The following is a 17,954-nucleotide window of genomic DNA, read 5'->3' as shown; positions in this document are numbered from 1 at the left end:
TCTCTCTGTCTGTCTCTGTCTGTCTCTGTTTCTCTTTCTATTTGTCTCTCTCTCTCTGTGTCTTTCTGTCTCTGTGTCTCTTTCTTTCTCTGTCTCTCTTTTTGTCTGTCTGTGCCTCCGTCTCTGTCTTTGTCTCTGTTTTTCTGTCTCTGTCTCTCTGTGTCTTTCTGTCTCTGTGTCTTTCTCTCTCTGTCTCTCTTTTTGTCTGTGTGTGCCTCCGTCTCTGTCTTTGTCTCTGTTTTTCTGTCTCTGTCTCTCTGTGTGTCTTTCTGTCTCTGTGTCTCTTTCTCTCTCTGTCTCTCTTTTTGTCTGTGTGTGCCTCCGTCTCTGTCTTTGTCTCTGTTTTTCTGTCTCTCTCTCTCTGTGTCTTTCTGTCTCTGTGTCTCTTTCTCTCTCTGTCTCTCTTTTTGTCTGTCTGTGCCTCCGTCTCTGTCTTTGTCTCTGTTTTTCTGTCTCTGTCTCTCTGTGTCTTTCTGTCTCTGTGTCTCTTTCTTTCTCTGTCTCTGTCTCTCTTTTTGTCTGTGTGTGCCTCCGTCTCTGTCTTTGTCTCTGTTTTTCTGTCTCTCTCTCTCTGTGTCTTTCTGTCTCTGTGTCTCTTTCTCTCTCTGTCTCTCTTTTTGTCTGTGTGTGCCTCCGTCTCTGTCTTTGTCTCTGTTTTTCTGTCTCTGTCTCTCTGTGTCTTTCTGTCTCTGTGTCTCTTTCTCTCTCTGTCTCTCTTTTTGTCTGTCTGTGCTCCGTCTCTGTCTTTGTCTCTGTTTTTCTGTCTCTGTGTCTCTTTCTCTCTCTGTCTCTCTGTCTGTCTCTGTCTCTGTGTCTCTTCTCTCTCTGTCTCTCTTTTTGTCTGTCTGTGCCTCTGTCTCTGTCTTTGTCTCTGTCTGTCTCAGCTTTCTGTCTGTGGGTCTGTGTCTATCTCTGTGTTTTTCTGCCTCCCCTCCCCCAAGGATATACGTTTCATTGTTGGTCATTGTCCCCCCAGCACTTCGCACTTGTGGGAGCTTGATTTTTTGTCCGATGGAAGTGATTTTGGAGGACCCTAACACGCTTCTCCCCATCTCCCCTGAAGCACTGCAGCTGTTCTGGGGAGCTCTTTTTGTTGGCCCTGGGGGGACGGCCTCCCTCCCCCGCCCCGTCAGCTCCTCGGTGGTTTGTGGTGTCAGAAAAGCCCCACAGAATGTAAAGGGGAGCTGTGGTTACAGGCCCAGGTTCATCCTTACCTCTGAAGGGCCTTTGTAGGAACAGAAATCCTAGCTCACCCTGTCTGGGAGCTGAGAGGGGCTGGACAGCAACCTGGCCTGGCTGGTGCCTGTTCCTAAAGCAGCTCTGGTTCCTCTGCCTCTGCACACACTTCCTTCCCGGCAGCGCCCAGCCACGGGCCAGGGTGGGACTGGGCAAGCCTCTTCCCCGGTCCTCAGTTTCCCCGTCTGTAGTTGGGGAGTTTGAACCTGGCGACCCCTAAGGCCCTTTTCGTTCCCACACCTGTGGTTCTCCTCCTGCAGCTGAGGCAAGTGAGGCTTCCGTAGATGAGGTGACCGGCCTGTGACCAGCTGGGGCAGATCTGAGGATCTTTATTGTCACAGGGTCCCCTGCATAGTCCATGTCCTCAGGGAACATCCACTGAAGAGTCAGGGAGCTTGAGGAACGGGTTAGGACAGACAGGCAATACATGCTGCTGCTCTCCCTTAGTGGAAGAAACTTGATCCCCGTTTTCCAAAGACTCAAATGGATTTGGTCCCCAGGGAGATGGCATCATCAGCTAGTAGTCCCTCTGCGTGACTTTCTGCTTCCCCTGCAGTGAGGGCAGGGGGCTAAAACCCGCCACTTTTAGCCCACCCAGAGCCCTCCCTTCCCCGCTCCTCCTCCAGTCCGGCCTTGCAGGAGGATTCTCCCCAGCAGCTCCAGAAGCACATCTCGGGCCCCTCTCTGATGGCGGTGCTCCTGGTTCCTCTGAAGGATTTAATCAGCAGTTTCCCCAGGCCCAGGGACTGGGCCCAGGACAGGGCTGGCACTCTGCTTTCTCCCAGCGTCTTCCTCTTCTCAGAGAAGCTCTCCTACCTGCCGGCCTCCTCCAGCCCCGGCTCAGGGAGCCATGGCCGTCTCCCCGGGGTCCTCAGCTGCCCCCTTGGGTTGCCAAAAGACTTCTCTTTCTCACGGTCCCTGTGTCCCACCCTGCCTTTGTGCTCATCCCCCTCTGTCTGGTTAGCCCTTCAGCCATTGGGACCAGGAAGCAGCGGGCCCTTCAGGCTAATGGGAAGCAGCGGGGCAGAGGGTCTGGCTGCTCTTCCTGCTGTGAGGCTCTATACCTGTGCAGGCTCAGGCTGGTCCTGCCCTTCCAGCTCCAGATCCTCAGGAGCCAGAAACATTGATCCCGGAAGAGTTCTGGGCACTGGAGGCAACACCGGCTGCTGGCCCCTGCCCTCCCCGGCAAGGGCTAGTGGCGTGCCACGGAGCTCGCGGTGGCTGACTCCTCACCCACGGACCCTGCTGCTGGGAAAGGAACAATGTGTGCTTTAAAGACGGTCTGGTTGGGGGGCTTTATTTGCCCTTTCCCAGCAGTGACGCCCACTCCCCAAGCAAAATCTACTCTAGGTACCTCTGTAGCCTGCTGGGCGCATCCCCAGGAGGGAGAAATGGAAATTGCCTGAGGCTAAGAGCAAGACCCCCTGGCCAGAATATGCAGGGAGGAAGCGGCCCCTCTGCTCCCTCTTCCTGTCTCCTTCCCCACACAGCATAGGCCCCTGCAGTGCGGTGGGAGCCCGCTCCGAGCCGGGAAGGCAGGCCCGCAGGTGCCCCGCGTACCAGCTGTCAGCCCGGAGAGGAGCTCCCCCAGGGGAACGGGCTCCTGTCATGCTTGGCCACGTTCGGAGCACGGGGAAATCCCTTTCTGAAATGGTTCTAGACAGAAACAAATGTGCTCGAGGAAAAAAGGGTCCCCTTTCCAGGACACCGCAGCCCATTGACAAGCAGTCGTGTCCTTTCTCCCTCTCCTTATTAGAGCGCTCTCCCTGCCCAGACTCTCGGGCACGCTGACCTGGGCACGGGGTGAGGCAGCTAGGAGTACAGTGGTTAGCCCCAGACTTGGAGCCAGAAAGCTGGCCTCGGAGATTTACTACTGGGGGACTCTGGGCAAGGCACTTCACCCTGTTTGCCTCAGTTTCCTCCTCTGTGAAATGAGTTGGAGAAAGAAACTCCACTTCAGTCTCGGGAGTGCAGCTGAACAGCAGCAGCGCGCAGGTTTGGTTCCCTGGCGCAGGGTGTGTGCCAGCCCACGAGCGTGCCCATGGGAAGTGCTCAATAAAGGCTGCTTGGGTCGGATTGAATTATATAGTGGAGGGCTTTCAGCTGCATTTAAGTTCTCGCCCAGTAGTTCCCGGTTGCTCGGCTACTGTCTAATCTGTCTGAATGATGAGACAGTAATTCTCTCCATAATAGAAGGAGCAGCACACATACACCCTGAAAAACCCGGATTCAAATCCTGCCTGACGCTTGCTAGCCTTGTCCACTTAGCGCCCCCGGGCCTCAGATTGCTCACCTGTAACGTCAGCCGGTGGGCTGGACAGTCTGTGGCTCTCCGACAGCCTCATGGCGTTGTTTCTGTGTAACTGTAAAGCACTTTATCAGTCTCCAAGTTCTATGGCCGTCTCAGCTGTGATTATTGTTCCCCCCCCCCCATGCTTTTCACTTTTTTCTCACCTGTTTCCCAGAGTAATTATTAAATTTTCTGTTTTACTGAGGGAACCTTGGGAAAAATTGACTGTTTGACAAAAGGCAATATTGAGTCAGTCAGCAAATCTTTCTTAAGCACCTCCTAAGCATCAGGCCCTGTGGGGATACAGGAAGGGTGAAACAACCCCCCCCCCCCGCAGTCTCCCCGTCTAGGGGCAGGCAACAGGCAGACCCCTGGGCAGGCTGCGCAGGAGGAGGGGGATGAGCTAGGCTTTGCCGGAGACCCAGAGGTGGGGCCGAGGAGGGAGCGCCATCCGGGCCTGGGCCAAGCCAGCGGCCATGCTGGGTGCCACGCGGACAGAGAGGGGCGCCCACGTCCGATCGAGTCCCTCTCCTAGTGCCCGTGGCCACTCTGGAGCCCACGGAGAGGGGACGGGCCAGCAGGCACCCCTGCTGCCTCTGAGGGGGGGCCGTCCGGCAGGAGAAGGAGCCGCAGGGATTCCGAACCTGGAAAGGGTCAGTGGGAGGCTTCCGGCTCTCTCGTTACCTCCCCAACCTTGGCAGAAATGGCTCCTCCCGCCTCTGCTCCCCACCGCCTGTAAAACGGGGCGCGTGGCGGGGTCCTGGTGACTCTGGGACCCGGCGGCCCCAGCCCCTCTCTCCGCGCCTGCCTTCCCAGGCTGTTTGTGAGTACTCAGCAGGGGGCCTGCGATGGAGCCGGTGGTGCCGGCTGTTGGGAACCTGACTGAGGGAGCTCACACATTCCCTCGGCAGAACCGACGTGGCGCGGGAAGGTCACTGGCTCCAAAGGCAGAGGGGAATGAGACAGCCGGGGTGAGCTGGGGCCAAGCCCTCAGCCTCTCCGGGACTCCGTTTCCTCATCTGTCAAGCAAAGCAGCTTGACCAGGTGGCTCGTGAGATTCATGCGGAGCTATGATCCAGTGAATTCAAGTTGAAATTTCTTTCATCACACAAACAGGTCCTATCTATATATGCAGGATTTTAAAAAAGTCAGTGCTATTAAAGCTTCAAATGTACTGACTGAAAAACTTCTGTACCCTTCAGAGTGCTAAATCTGAAAAAGACTCAGACTTTTGGGAGGCCCCATCTGGGTCTGGATATCGATATGTGTGTATGTCTGCGTCTTTAGGAAGGCATGCGTGTTTTTGCATGTTTACATATATACATGTACTGCATTCATAGATATGTGTGTGTGCTTTTTGTATACATGTGGGAGTTTATTGTTTGTTTTATATAGACGTGTGTTTGCATAAAGATGTGTGTGCATATACGCACAACAGATGATACATACAGTTAGTGTGTGCACGTGTGTATATAGATGCGTGGGAAAGTCCATATTTCTGCATATACACACGTGTGTGTGCGTGCACTCCACACACAGATGTATATGTCATGCTGTCTCCAATCAGTGCATCCTAAAGACAGTCTGAGCAGGAGCTGGGTGTGCTTCTTAAGCTAACACGCCAGATGTGTCATTTCTCCATCCCACCTTTCCCCCATTCCAGCTCTTCTGTCGCTGGCTGCAGGCAGACGGACGGCTAATCAGTCACTATTGATTGAGTCTGAGTGCCCGAACTGGGGAGAGAAGGACACGGTCGTCATGGCCCTGCGCACGAAAGGTCTGCGCTTGGGCCTTTCCTTCCTGCTGGAAGGCCGGAGGGAATTGCCAGCCTGCCAAGTCTTGACCATTTTGAAGCAGTGGCCTTAAATCAGTCCTCCTATTTCTGGTGTCACTTTGCTCAAGTGCGGAGGCTTACAAGAGGGCCCATGTCACTTCTTATGAAATTCGTAAAGATCTTTCCAGTTTTTACGTGGAGAAATTGTGGTTTTAACTGGGCTCAGAACCACCTTTTCTAAAAGCCCAGCCTTGGTAGAACTATGTGCCCTTGACAAGTGGATTCTGTTTTGGGAAAATGCTGACACCGGCTAATGGGGCAGGACCTCAATGGCTTTACTGTTTCTACCTGCTGACAGACTCGCCTCGGGACAGGACCGAAATTAGTTCTCACTACAGGCTGTAGAAAAGGAGTCTCCTTTCCTCTTTCATATAAACAGGATACCACAGGGACTACCTGCTTCACAGTGAAGGGAGTTATGGAATGGTAAAGAAAGTGCCTCATAAAGCACAAGGCACTATGTAAATGGGAATTACTGTTATTAATTTTTGCATTGTAAATGATGATAGATTTCAAAGGTTACTGGGGAAAAAGCCTATATTTGGAAAAGGAAGCAGGTGGTCCCAGAGTCAGGTATGCTCAAGGACTCCTTTCATGTATGGGGCTACTCCCGCTCTCAAAATCCGTGATTGGGTGATCCTGAGGTCTCTCTCATTCAGCCAACTCTCTGAATTCCTTGTATTTTGAAATGTGGCAGCAATAGGAAGGTTAAGGAAGAAATGTCCAGTGTGGCTTCAAGACTTCCAGGAGGAAAAGTCCCCACCTCTCAAACTCATTCTAATCCTGGACAGCTCTCATGGCTCCAAAATATTTCTTGACATCAATCCCAAATTTGGCTCTTTTTCCCTTGTCTGTATCTTCCATAGTTTGGCCCTTTGGAGTCAAACATAATAAATCTTTTGCCCCTTCTCCCCACCCCACCTCAGCCATTTAAATACCATAAGAAAGCTGCCATCCCTTCCAGAGGCTAAGGATGTCCAGTTCCTTTCAGTGAATCAGCAAAGCTTTATTAACAACGTACTACAAAGAATTCCTAGTGTAAAAGTGGTGGAGGCAGATTGGATTTACAATTTTACGTAACTAAGTATAGTATAGTACAAACTAGAATATAATAGAAGCCAGAGCCATGAAAGTTAAATTTAGAGGAGAGAAAAAATATTTTATTTAGGGATGAGAGGGAAGGAGTAATTAGGGAAGGTTTCATGGAGAAGGGGGAATCTTAGTTGGACCTTCTAGGAAGAGAGAGACTTCAGCCAACAGAGATGGTCATTTGGTGCCCTGTTTGTTGAAAACCTGTGGGACTGCTCAAGCAAAGCAATGAAGTTGGCAATGGGCAGAGATTCTAAGAGTGTTGGAAGTGGCCTTTTGTCTGAAATGTCAGGTATGTGTTCATAGGGATTGGAAAGAGAGAAAACTGGGCCAGACTAAATAGAGCTTTGAATGCCAGTCATAATTGGTAATGTGACTGTCTTGAAGGTTTTTGAGTAGAGAAGAGGTATCATGAAAGATTATATAGGCAGTACTAGAGTAGAGAAGCAATAGAAGATAATCCGAAGATAGTCAAAAAAATCAGTTAGAGCAAGACTTCTTAAATTGTGGCTCATGATCCCATATAGGATTGCATAACTGAATGTGAGGGTTGAGAAAAATTTGCCAACAGTAAAAGATCAAATATTTCACCAAGATTTAATTCTTTGTGTAAAAATTCTTTATGAAAAAAAAATTCAAGCAAATCCTTCTCATTCGTGTGCAAATTTGCTTTCATCTTTAATAATTAATGATGAAATTATAGATATATGAAAGAATTATTTTAAAACAAATTTCTTTATGGCTTATTATCAGAAAATGCTTGATTTGTCTACCTTTTTTATATACCTATATACCCAGAGTCATGTCAAAATTTCTCAAATGAAAAAGGATCTCAAGTGGAAAAAGTTTAAGAAGCCCTGAGGCTTCTTAGGAGAACAATTGCAGTAATAGAGTTTGGGGGTTCTTAAGCTTTTTTGTATCTTGGACCCTGCAAAAATCTGGGACCTCTTCTCAGAATTATGCTTTTAAATGAATGAAATGAAGTACCTGGATTATAGAGGAAACCAATTATACTGAAATATGATTATCAAAATATTAACCTGGCTTTCATGAGCTTTTTTCTTTTTTTTAACGAATCCTGGATCTATATATGATGATCAATTCTGATAGACATGGCTCTTTTTTTTTTAATATATAGATTTTTTTAAAATCATTATAGCTTTTTATTGACAGAACATATGCCTGGGTAATTTTTCAACATCGATCCTTGCAAACAAACACCTCTGTTCCAACTTTTCCCTTCCTTCCCTCCACCCCCTTCTCTAGATGGCAGGCAGTCTCATACATGTTAAACCTGTTAAAGTATATCTTAAATACAATATATATATGTACATATTTATACAGTTCTCTTGTTACACAAGAAAAATTGGATTTAGAAAGAAGGTAAAAATAACCTGGAAAGAAAAACAAAAATGCAAGCAAACAACAATAGAAAGAGTGTAAATGCTATGTTGTGGTCCACACTTATTTCCCAGTGTTCTTTCTCTGGGTGTAGCTGGTTCTGTTCATCACTGATCAATTGTAATTGAATTGGATCCTCTCATTGTTGAAGATGGCCACGTCCGTCAGAATTGATCCTCATATAGTATTGTTGTTGAAGTAATGATCTCCTGGTCCTGCTCATTTCACTTAGCATCAGTTCATGTAAGTCTCGCCAGTCCTCTCTGTATTCATCCTGCTGGTCATTTCTTACAGAACAATAATATTCCATAACGTTCACATACCATAATTTACCCAACCATTCTTCAATTAATGGGCATCCATTCATTTTCCCGTTTCTGGCCACTACAAACAGACCTGCCACAAACATTCGTGCACATACAGGTCCCTTTCCCTTCTTTAAAATTTCTTTGGGGTACAGACCCAATAGAGACACAGCTGGATCAAAGGTCATGCATAGTTTGATAGCCCTTTGGGCATAATTCCAGATTGCTCTCCAGAATGGTTGGATCAGTTCACAACTCCAGCAACAATGCATTAGTATCCCAGTTTTCCCACATCCCCTCCAACATTTATCTTTATGTTTTCCTGACATCTTAGCCAATCTGACAGGTATGTAGTGGTATCTCAGGGTGGATATCACTTTTCAACAATGAGGTGATTCAAGCTAGTTCCAGTGGTCTTGTGATGGATAGCCATCTGCACCCAGAGAGAAACTGTGGGGGTTGAGTGTGGATTACAACATAGTATTTTCACTCTTTTTGTTGTTGTTTGATTGCTTTTTGTTTTGTTTTTTGCCTTTTTGATCTGATTTTTCTTGTGTAATATGATAATTGTGGAAATATGCATAGAAGAATTGTACATGTTTAACCTATATTGGATTACTTGCCGTCTGGGGGAAGGAATGGGGAGAAGGGAGGGAGAAAAAAATTTGGAACACAAGGTTTTGCAAGGGTGAATGTTGAAAACTACCTATGCACATGTTTTGAAAATAAAAAGCTCTAATAGAAAAAACCAACAGAAATAAGAATCCTGGATCTAGGTGAAAAGAAGTGAGAGCCTGAGCAACAGAGTAATAGAATTTAAGAGAAGAGGACAAAAGTGAGACATTACAGAAATAAAACCAGCAGGACCTGGCAGCTAGTTCCCCGTGAGGAAAGTCAGAGCTGATTCCAAGGCTATAAGGGCCTTGGTGAATTGAGAGGAAAATGTCACTTGCTCTTGATCCCGTGCCCCAATACAAGGAAAGTTGGGAAGGGGTAAGAGTTGGGCAGGAAGAGGGCAAACACAATTTTAAATGGTGGGGCAGTCCAGCTGGCGATGAGCAGCGGCCTGTTGGAAATACTGGTTGGAGGGCTTTGTGGGAGACCTGGGCCCCCTCCCGTCCCCATAATGGCGCAGGATGAGCAGGAGCCTCCCTGTCAGGCAGCCACACCTCAGCAGTGAGCGGACTGGCACAGGCCAAGGCCTGCACTTGGCCAGAACTGCCCCAGCAGGCGAGAGCTTCAGAATAAAAGGCTCTAGTGCGTCCACATCATTTCATTTCCTATCCCTCAGAATGAGCATTGTTAAATATTCCACATCTTCAGCTCTAAATTTAGGCTCTTTTTTTTTTTTTTTTCCAGGCTAAGGTTACTATGAAAACATTCAAAAAAGAGTTTTGCCCAAAGTAATTTTTCCCCTCCTTCTCTTTGGTTTCCTGCAATGTTTAGATGACTCATTCTCTTCCAAGAAGTTTTAAAAAGAAAAGAGATGCATGTTGTGTGATAGCACACAAAGACAGTTCTGTTTATTCTCTTCCTTTTCTTCCCTGCCCAATATCTTGCTTTTTTTTAATGGGGAAGGAAGAGGGCTTTACAGTATCCATTGTGTTAACATACAAGGCTTCAGCAGGTTTTGTTGGGAGGAGGGAAGGCCAATAAATACCCCTCTTGTCTTTGGGTGGGGTCCCCTTCAACTTCTTTATTAAACCCCAACGGAGGCCGACACAGAAGCCTGACTGCAGCACGGGGGGCAGGGGAGCCACTGGGTCCCCCAAGATGCACGAGTGTAAGGTTTTTGACCTAGCAAACTTCAGGGCCCTCCCTTTGGCCCTCTGAGAGGAGAGAGACTTTGGCTGCTCCCTCAGTACTGCAGGCTTGCCTCTCCGGTGGGCTAGAGTTACCAGGGCATCTCCCGGTCCGGCCCTGTAATGTCCTCCATGGGGCACTGAGGAAGGGAACGGTCTGCTTTGGCAGCCTGTTCACAGGAATATCATCGGGAGGCTTCTTCCCCCCATAGCCTGGACACAAGGGAAACCGCTACTGATTACGATTTTGTTGGTTCTACTTTTTTCCCCTTTTTTTCTTTCCCTGTACTATGGGATGTAATGATGTGAACCACAGGCTTGAATAACAGGACAAAGGGAACCGGAGCCTTTTCCCGTAACCTCTGAGGTAAAAAAAAAAAGGAGATGGTGAGGGGCAGCTGCCCCTGAGGCTGGAGAGCGATAGGGTGGGAAGCCCCATATCCTGCCCCGGCCCCTAACTCTGTGGCTGCAGAGGGATGAGTCACTTGGCCTTGCTTCCCTCCCCAGGCTGGAGGGGACAGACACGGAGATTCGCTGTCTGTGTAGGGCCTTATCTCATTTGCCCTCGCCACAGCCCCTGAGCCGGGTGCTGTTCCCACCCTGCTCACAAAGGGGGAAACTGAGGTTCGAGAGGATCACAAAGCACCCAAGCATCGGGAGGGATTTGAAGCCGGGGCTTTCTGACCCTCCAGCCCTGAGATCTGCCAGCACCAGTGGTGTGGCTTGTTCTAGTGACTGAGGCTCTTGGAAGAATGGTAGAAACAATAGGAATGTCAGCTTGGAAAGCCCTTCCCGAGGCCTTCCTTCTTGACAGGCAAAGGAAACTTGTTTGTTGCCTCCCACTGCAGCGCTGAGAAGTAAATCAGTTGATAAAGCAACATTGACTAGTGAATCCTGGCAGCAGATCAGAGTCATTGAATTTTAGAGCTGGAAGAGCTCTTTGTCCAGCCTCCTTGCAGATGGAAAAACTGAGCGGCCGAGAGACTCGGAGCCAAAGCACACTCGCCTCGGAGCCGGGTCCCCCAGTTTGTAGGTGTCCCGGGCCCTCCCGCCTGCTGCTCTTGTTCTCTCTTCATGCCCCGTGTGATGCCTCCCTTCTGTGCCCTTTGAAAAGAAGGCTCTACCTAATGAATAAAGGAAGCTGGGGTCATGACTTGCCGTGTTCCTGGCTCACGGGGCAGCTCCCTCTGCCAGGAGCATCCTCTGTCTGGGAGCTAAGCTGGGCCGAGAGGGGGAGAGGCACTGTTAGCAGCTGGGGCTTTGTGTGTGTATGTGTGTGTGTAAGAGAACAAGAAGCTGGCAGAGCAGATGAATTGAGGACTTTTCCCTTCACTGGGCCTATTAATAGAATGCCAACCTGTCTCATCTCCTGCTCCCCTGGACTTGGCAGTCAGCACTCAGTACTCAAAGTGTGGCTTTTACTTCCTTCTTTCCCCCCTTTCCCTCTGTTTCCTCTTTCCCTTCCTTTCCTCTTCCCCCTTTCCCTCTCCCTCCTTTCTTCTCTCCCTCTCTTCTCCCCCAGCCCCATTCCTTTATATGTTCTTCTTGTATAAATGCCCATATCAGAGAAAAGCTCTAATACACGATTAGTGTTTGCTTGGGATGTTGGAAAAATAAAGAAGAGATGAGATCTGTAAATGGAAAATCTTGTAGTAATATGCTACTAGGGCTCGCGACCTGATTTCCATGGTCTGCTGCCATCCTGGATCTGAAAGCTTGAGGAAAGGAGAATTTAATATGGGATGCAAGGATTCCTAGTTGGCTCTTCTCTGGCCTTAATTTCTCTTCCTTTCTTCCTTTCCCTGAAAAACACTAGCAGTGGAAACTAGCATGTATTGCTAATGGCTTTTAAGGTCTTTTTCCTTCTCTAAAAAGGAGACCACACTATAGCTAGGTAGTACAAACCTCTAGAGAAATTCAGCAGATAGCTGGATATGAGCTGTAATTCAGGAAAGCTTGAGTGTGGACGTGGTCATTAATAAGGGTGAAAAGTCTGATCAATACAAAATACAGTTTCATTAATCTGTGTCATCTAGGGATCCCACCATTTCTGTGGTGAACAGATGCTGGTATGACCTTCAGCAAGGTAGTGAAGCTCCCTGGGAGCTGGGCTTCCATCTTTCCTCTTCTGAACCATGGAAGGCTTGAACTACAGGATCTAGGTCCCTCCCAGTTCTAAATCATTTCTATTGTCCCTCTATTCTAACATTCTAATTCTATACAATTATAGTATGTGTTGGGGAAGGAGGGTGGGGTGGGGTGGGGAGAAATGTCCTGAAAGCCTTCGAGTAAGAAGAGGGGTGCTATCCATGGGCCACAGAGAAGGATACATGATATTTCAAGTCAGGCAACTAGATGGCACAGTGCAGAGAGTGTTAAGTATGGAATCAAGAAGACCCAAATTCAAATTCTACTGTGGACATTGAGCAAGTCAGTCTATAAAATGGTGATGATACAAATATCACCCATTTCCCAGGATTGTTGTGAGAATTAAATAAGATCACATACATAAAGTGCTAATGCCAGCCATTATTATTATTACTATTATTGCATGACAAGACATCGGAAAGAACTGTGCAAGGACATTGTGTGGCAATAACCACAGCTTATGTTCTGCCCTTGGTCATGAGCAATATTTGGAAACTCCCAAACGTATCCAGCCTAACATAAACCCATATGCCAGTCATTATTATTGAGATCTCCTGTTGGCAGAGTCTCATACTGAAAACTGACTGAAACAAAGCAAAGAGACACAGCCCCATTTCCCAAGGAGTTTTCCTAGCTGGTGTTAGGGCTGTGGGAGCGCTTGAGAATAAGGATGTCTGCTTTTTGAAGCATACCATCTGCTGTGTTACCTGGCACTTAGTAAATGTTGTTACTAGATCATTTGGTGGAAGGTCCATTTGAAATCCTCACATGTTTATGTGCTCCTCGGGTCCATCCCTCTCCTGCTCCTCTCCCTGGGCCTCTGGAACGCTCTCCAGTGTAGGGCAGGGAGAGGTGGTCCCATCTAACAGGAGTTACTGGGGAGGATGTGGCTCTCAAGCCTGGCTCCCCAGGGACCAGCTGGAAAACCAGAGGCTGCAACCATTTCCCCTCTAACTCTTATCACCTCTGCTCTGCTATGGATAAGGGCACATTTCATTTTATTAAAACTCCTTGAGTAATCTGACCATAATTGGGTCTGATCGGAGTGGTTATCTGATTTGCTGGGTTAAATAATGGGCCCTAATTGAGTCTGTGTTATTTGTAGAGCCTGCATTGCCCTTCTCTTTGTTGCCATCCCCCTCCTCCCACTTCCCAATTAACCTGAGTTTTTCTTTCCTTGCAGAGCAAAGAAGTCGGCCAGCAGCTCCAGGATGATTTGATGAAGGTCTTGAATGAGCTGTATTCGGTAAATCAAGCGGATTTCTTGGCCCTTTGTCAGCTTGCTGCTGCAGTCACATCCCAGCATCAGAACTGCTGTGGCCTCAGGCATTGGGGTTGAGGGCATATTCCCCATTGGGCACACATCACACCTCCCGTCTCCCTTTCCTGGGTCTCATTTCCAGTCTCATTCGAGCCAAGGATCACCTCATAATCTATCTCCCCACTTCGTCACAAGATCTCTTACCCATAGTCAGTGGGAGTGGGAGAGAGGAGGGGGGTTGAGCACCTCCAGGCCCCAGGGGAAACAAATGCATCTCCACCATGATTGACCCTGTTCTCAGCAAACTGGATCCCCTGGGCTTGATGGGATGCATTGCCCCGTTATCGTATTCTCAGAGCTGTAGTCAGTGAGGAGACCGATTGCCAGCCAGGAAGAGAAGTCACATTCTGTTCTGAAGGGCCATCTCCTTCAGCTGTGTGACGCCTGTTGCTGATACATGTTCCTGCTTGCCTGGGAGGTCTTGTGTGTGGCTGTGCATGTGTGTGTGTTTGTCTCTCCTCCCAAACTGTTTCATTAATTATTGTTTTAACATTATTGTTTAATTATTCTCTATCTCTCCCTCTTTTTTCTGTCTCTCTGTGTCTCTGTCTCTCTCCCTCTCTCTCTCTCTCTCTCTCTCACACACACACACACACACACACACACACACACACACACAAATCCCAAGGAAATCACTACTTTTTTGCAGACAACATCTTAATTGCAAGGCAGGTTTCTAGATCCTGAGCATGGCTCCTTTCCAAAGGTCCCTTCTTCAGACAGACTCTACCCATGCTTGGAGTCAGTCCTTCAGGTTGCCCCATCCTGATTTGGGAGGGGATTGATTTTCCAGATTTACTTGTTTATTTGTTATGCCTTTTTTATCCTCCATGGAAAAGGCAAGGGAAACATGAATAGCTGCATTCGGGTTCAGAATGCCTTGCTTGGTCATGAGCATTTAATAAGTGTTTGTTGAACCGAATATGTTGAATCAGGATTCTCTTTTCTTCATCTAACAACATAGGTGTGGGCTGTTGTGATGGGTGAACTGCTCAGCCAGGAAATATGGTAATGTAGTCAGCAGATGTAGCCCCGTTGCCGTTCCTTGGGCTTTGGATTCTTTTCCTAGTTAAAGCTGTATGGACTCAGCTGCCTGGAGGCCCCACAGATAGAAACAGTCTCCTTGGATCATAGGTTTAGGTGCTGAAATTAAGGCTAGGTGTTTTTGGTTTTTTGCTGCTTCTTTTCTTCTTCTTCTTTTTTAAATAGAAGCATATTGATGTGAACCATTTTCAGACTGGATGAATTTCCTGGACCTTTTTGTCTGTTTAGCTTTTACTTCTGCCTTTATTTTTAGAGTATCTTGTAGGCACTAAGAAGAGCTATTACTCCAGCCTCCTGGCAAAGTACTTGCCAAGATAGAAAACAGTACATTTGTTCAGTAGCTGAGCCCTTAAAAAAATCATTTAAAATATCTTTGTTTAGCAACCCTGGGAATCTCCCAACTTGCCACTCACTCTAGGCAGGAGTCCTTGAATAGTGGTAGAAAAAGCCTTTGGTTTTCATTTCAGGATGCTAACTCAGGGCAGGTAGGACAGGCAGTCGAGGAAGAGACCTTGCTCCCCATGTCCGAGCTTCTAATGGGAGATGATAAAGTTGGGATTTTTTTTGGGGAGGAGGCGGAGGGGAGAGTGGGGCGGGAAGAGAAGGGCCGAAGTGGAACTTGAACTGAAGTGAGGAGAAGCCTGGGTTTTGCCACTTTGGTTTAGGGAGAAACTTTCTGGCTTCTTGCTCCCCCCTCTCTCTTCTCTCCAGCCTTAGCCAGCTGTTTTGTTGTTGGCTGCTGGGAAGACCAGATGTTTTTGTGCAAATTATGGAGGCCAGCCACTCATCCTAAAAATGAGAGTGGATTGGGTGTAGTGCTCTCCTGAACCAGATCCAGATTGTTCTGGTCTGCTTGGGCCAAAAGCAGAAATTTTCCTAAGAGCTGACGGAGGATCCTACGGCCTTATCAGATGGATTACAGGAGCCGGAAGACCTGCGCTCTAGCCTGGTCACTACCCACTGGGTGTGGAGCACCTCCGGGAGAATACCTGCAGCCTCACCAGCACTCTGTCCAGTTGTACAAGGGAGTGGGAGGGCACAGTCAGCCTTCCTTGAGGATCCAATGGCATCGCTCTTTAGAAATTTTGAAGAAAAGAGGCTTATTTTCTCCTGGGGATAGAAATGGATTTGGGACTGGCCCATCCCAGCCATATGAGATAATAATTGTCTAAAGTTGAGGAGCTGGGATTCCAGCCACGCTGCAGTCATACCCCCTTAGAGGATAAGCAAGAGAAGCAGAGCCGAAGGATGCGGGGAGGAATATCCCTCCCCATTCTTTTTTGAGGAGGGAGGAGGGGCACTCAGGACTCAGATTTCAGTGACGGTCTTAGCCACAGGACTTGGTTTGTAGGGATGGGCCATGGAAAAATAAAAATTGGAAAAAGTCATTTCTGGCCTGGGCATCCAGAGACCCGACCCCGGAACTGGCCGGGTCTGGAGCTGGCCGTGGGCCTTCTCTGGGCCCCCATTTCCCGTGTGTGAGAACAGATCTTTCTGAGGTCCCGTTCGGCCCTCTCTGATGCACTGATGGAAGCGGTCCGATGTGTCTTCGGTCCGTGGCTGTTTCCTGTGAATCGGACCTCTCCGGGGAGGAGGTCCGTGTGAGTGTGCACAGTGACGGGAGGAGACGAGACTGTTTCTGTTCCCCAGGAGGGAGCTGTGGGGCCGGAGGCACTGGCTTGAGAGCCCCTGCTTGAGGGTCTGGGCTCTGCCTGACAAAGGAGCGTTTTCTGGGAAGCAGTATTTGGTGTCAGAGACTACCTTCCCACACCACTGTTTCAGGTCACCCCAGAGAATATTTCTCTCTGCATGCCTTTTCTTCCAAATGAACTTGAGCGGTCCTTACACTTGGGCTTAGTGGTTTTCATTTTCAGAGTGATTCTCCAAGAATGCCTTTGAAATCAAAGCCCCTTGTTCCCCAGGGGAGACCCCAAGGTATTCACTGCCTCCGTCACCGGTCAGAGGGCAGATCTTTAAAACAGACTTGACAGGCAAGCCCCTAAAGGCCCTTAGCTTGAGAGATCGAATACCAGAATTGTTGGGTGAGTTGAAAGATCTGTGCACAGAAAGCCGTGGGGTTCAAAAAGAAAGTGGCCCCCCTGCTGGCAAGGCCTCTGGTTGCCCTGAGGGCTAAGGGGCACGGGGATGGCGTTCATGTCTCTCTGAACTGTATCACATGGGTCCAGTTGGCTCCGTAGCATTCCGTTTGCAGAGCCCCTGGGACCTGCCCTTGGCCTGCTGGGCTCCGTCTCCCATTTAGCAGCTGACCTGCGGCTGCCCAGGCAGCTTGGCACCTCCTCTGTGCCTGGGGAGGCTCACGGATTTGCCACAGGCCCATGTCGGAGGCAGGACTCACAGCTAGGGCTTTCTGGGGCCGGGTCTCACCACTGTGGGTCAGGGGTCCGAGCCACACTACTTCCTCCTCTCGCCCTTAACCCCTCCCTCGCTCTGTAGCTGATTATCTGTGTGTGTGTTTCCTTCAGGTCAGTGTAAGAGTTCTAGATCAGGAGAGAAGCTGGGCTTCTGTTCTTAGTGAGACCGTAGTCATTGCAAATTCTCCTCGGGGAGCTGTTAGTCTAGGGCTGTTGCGGCCTCTGCCATTGCCTTCTCAAGTCTGGTGTCCCAGTTTGTGTAAGGAGGGTGGGGCGCTGACCCCCAGCTACTGCAGGGCCGCTTTCAGAAGCACTGCTTAAGGATCTGTGAGTGAGCCAACACTGCAGTGGGCATTGGCGATAGAGACGGTAGCAACTAGTCACATTTATTTAGCACTTTAAGGTGTGCAGAGGGCTTACTCATTTTATCTTCCCAACAGCCCTGGGATGGGGTGCTGTTCTCCCCAGTTCACAGATGGAGGCTTCATGTCTTTCTGACTCCTGGCCCACTGCACCACCCACTTAATTCTATGAATGAAACATTCATGAATTATTACCTGCAAGGATCCCGCTTTCTAGTGATGGGAAATAATATGTAAACAGTCAAGTAAATACAAAATGTGTGCCCAGGAAATGCAAATTAATTAAAGTATGGATAGTAAAAGGAGTGAGGAAGTCCTGGATTCAAGTCCTGCCTCTTCTAAAACCTGTCGGTGTGCCCCGGGCAGAGCAGAGAATCCCACCCTGGGGGGCTCTGCCAGACTGCAAAGACCATCAGGGGCCTGCCCCGCCCCAGGAATCTCAGCAAAGTCCTCTGGACAGAACACAGTGGGTCTAGGTCAGGGCAGATGTCAGCAGGAAAGACTGCACTGGCTGGCCTGGGGTCAGACGGGTCAGGTCCTGCTGCATGACCTTGGGGTACTCTCTCTTGTTTCTCCTCTGTAAGATGGCCAAGGTGGGGGTAGGGAGAGCAGGTGGCCTCCGAGGTCTCTCCCACCGTGGGTTCTGCGAGCTTCTGGTCCTCCGAGTCCTGGATACCCTTGACTTTGTACAGCTAGTGTGATAAATGCCTCTTTCCCCGTTCTAGGCTGCTGGGAGACTTGGAGGGCCAT

At 48.8% G+C, this 17,954-nt stretch overlaps 1 protein-coding gene across 1 annotated transcript in view; it reads left to right on the top strand.

Annotated features, from left to right (window-relative positions):
* The window catches only part of SRGAP2 (SLIT-ROBO Rho GTPase activating protein 2), a 250,781-nt gene that overhangs the window by 153,066 nt on the left and 79,761 nt on the right, over positions 1-17,954 (top strand). Inside the window, 1 exon segment of the mRNA XM_051998502.1 lies at positions 13,289-13,351. Within this exon segment, the coding sequence (XP_051854462.1) occupies positions 13,289-13,351 (63 nt within the window).

Source organism: Antechinus flavipes, chromosome 4 (assembly GCF_016432865.1).
Source record: "Antechinus flavipes isolate AdamAnt ecotype Samford, QLD, Australia chromosome 4, AdamAnt_v2, whole genome shotgun sequence".
Classification (NCBI taxonomy): domain Eukaryota; kingdom Metazoa; phylum Chordata; class Mammalia; order Dasyuromorphia; family Dasyuridae; genus Antechinus; species Antechinus flavipes.
Note: the sequence above shows the minus strand (reverse complement) of the source record. Positions and strands in the feature narration are given on the sequence as shown.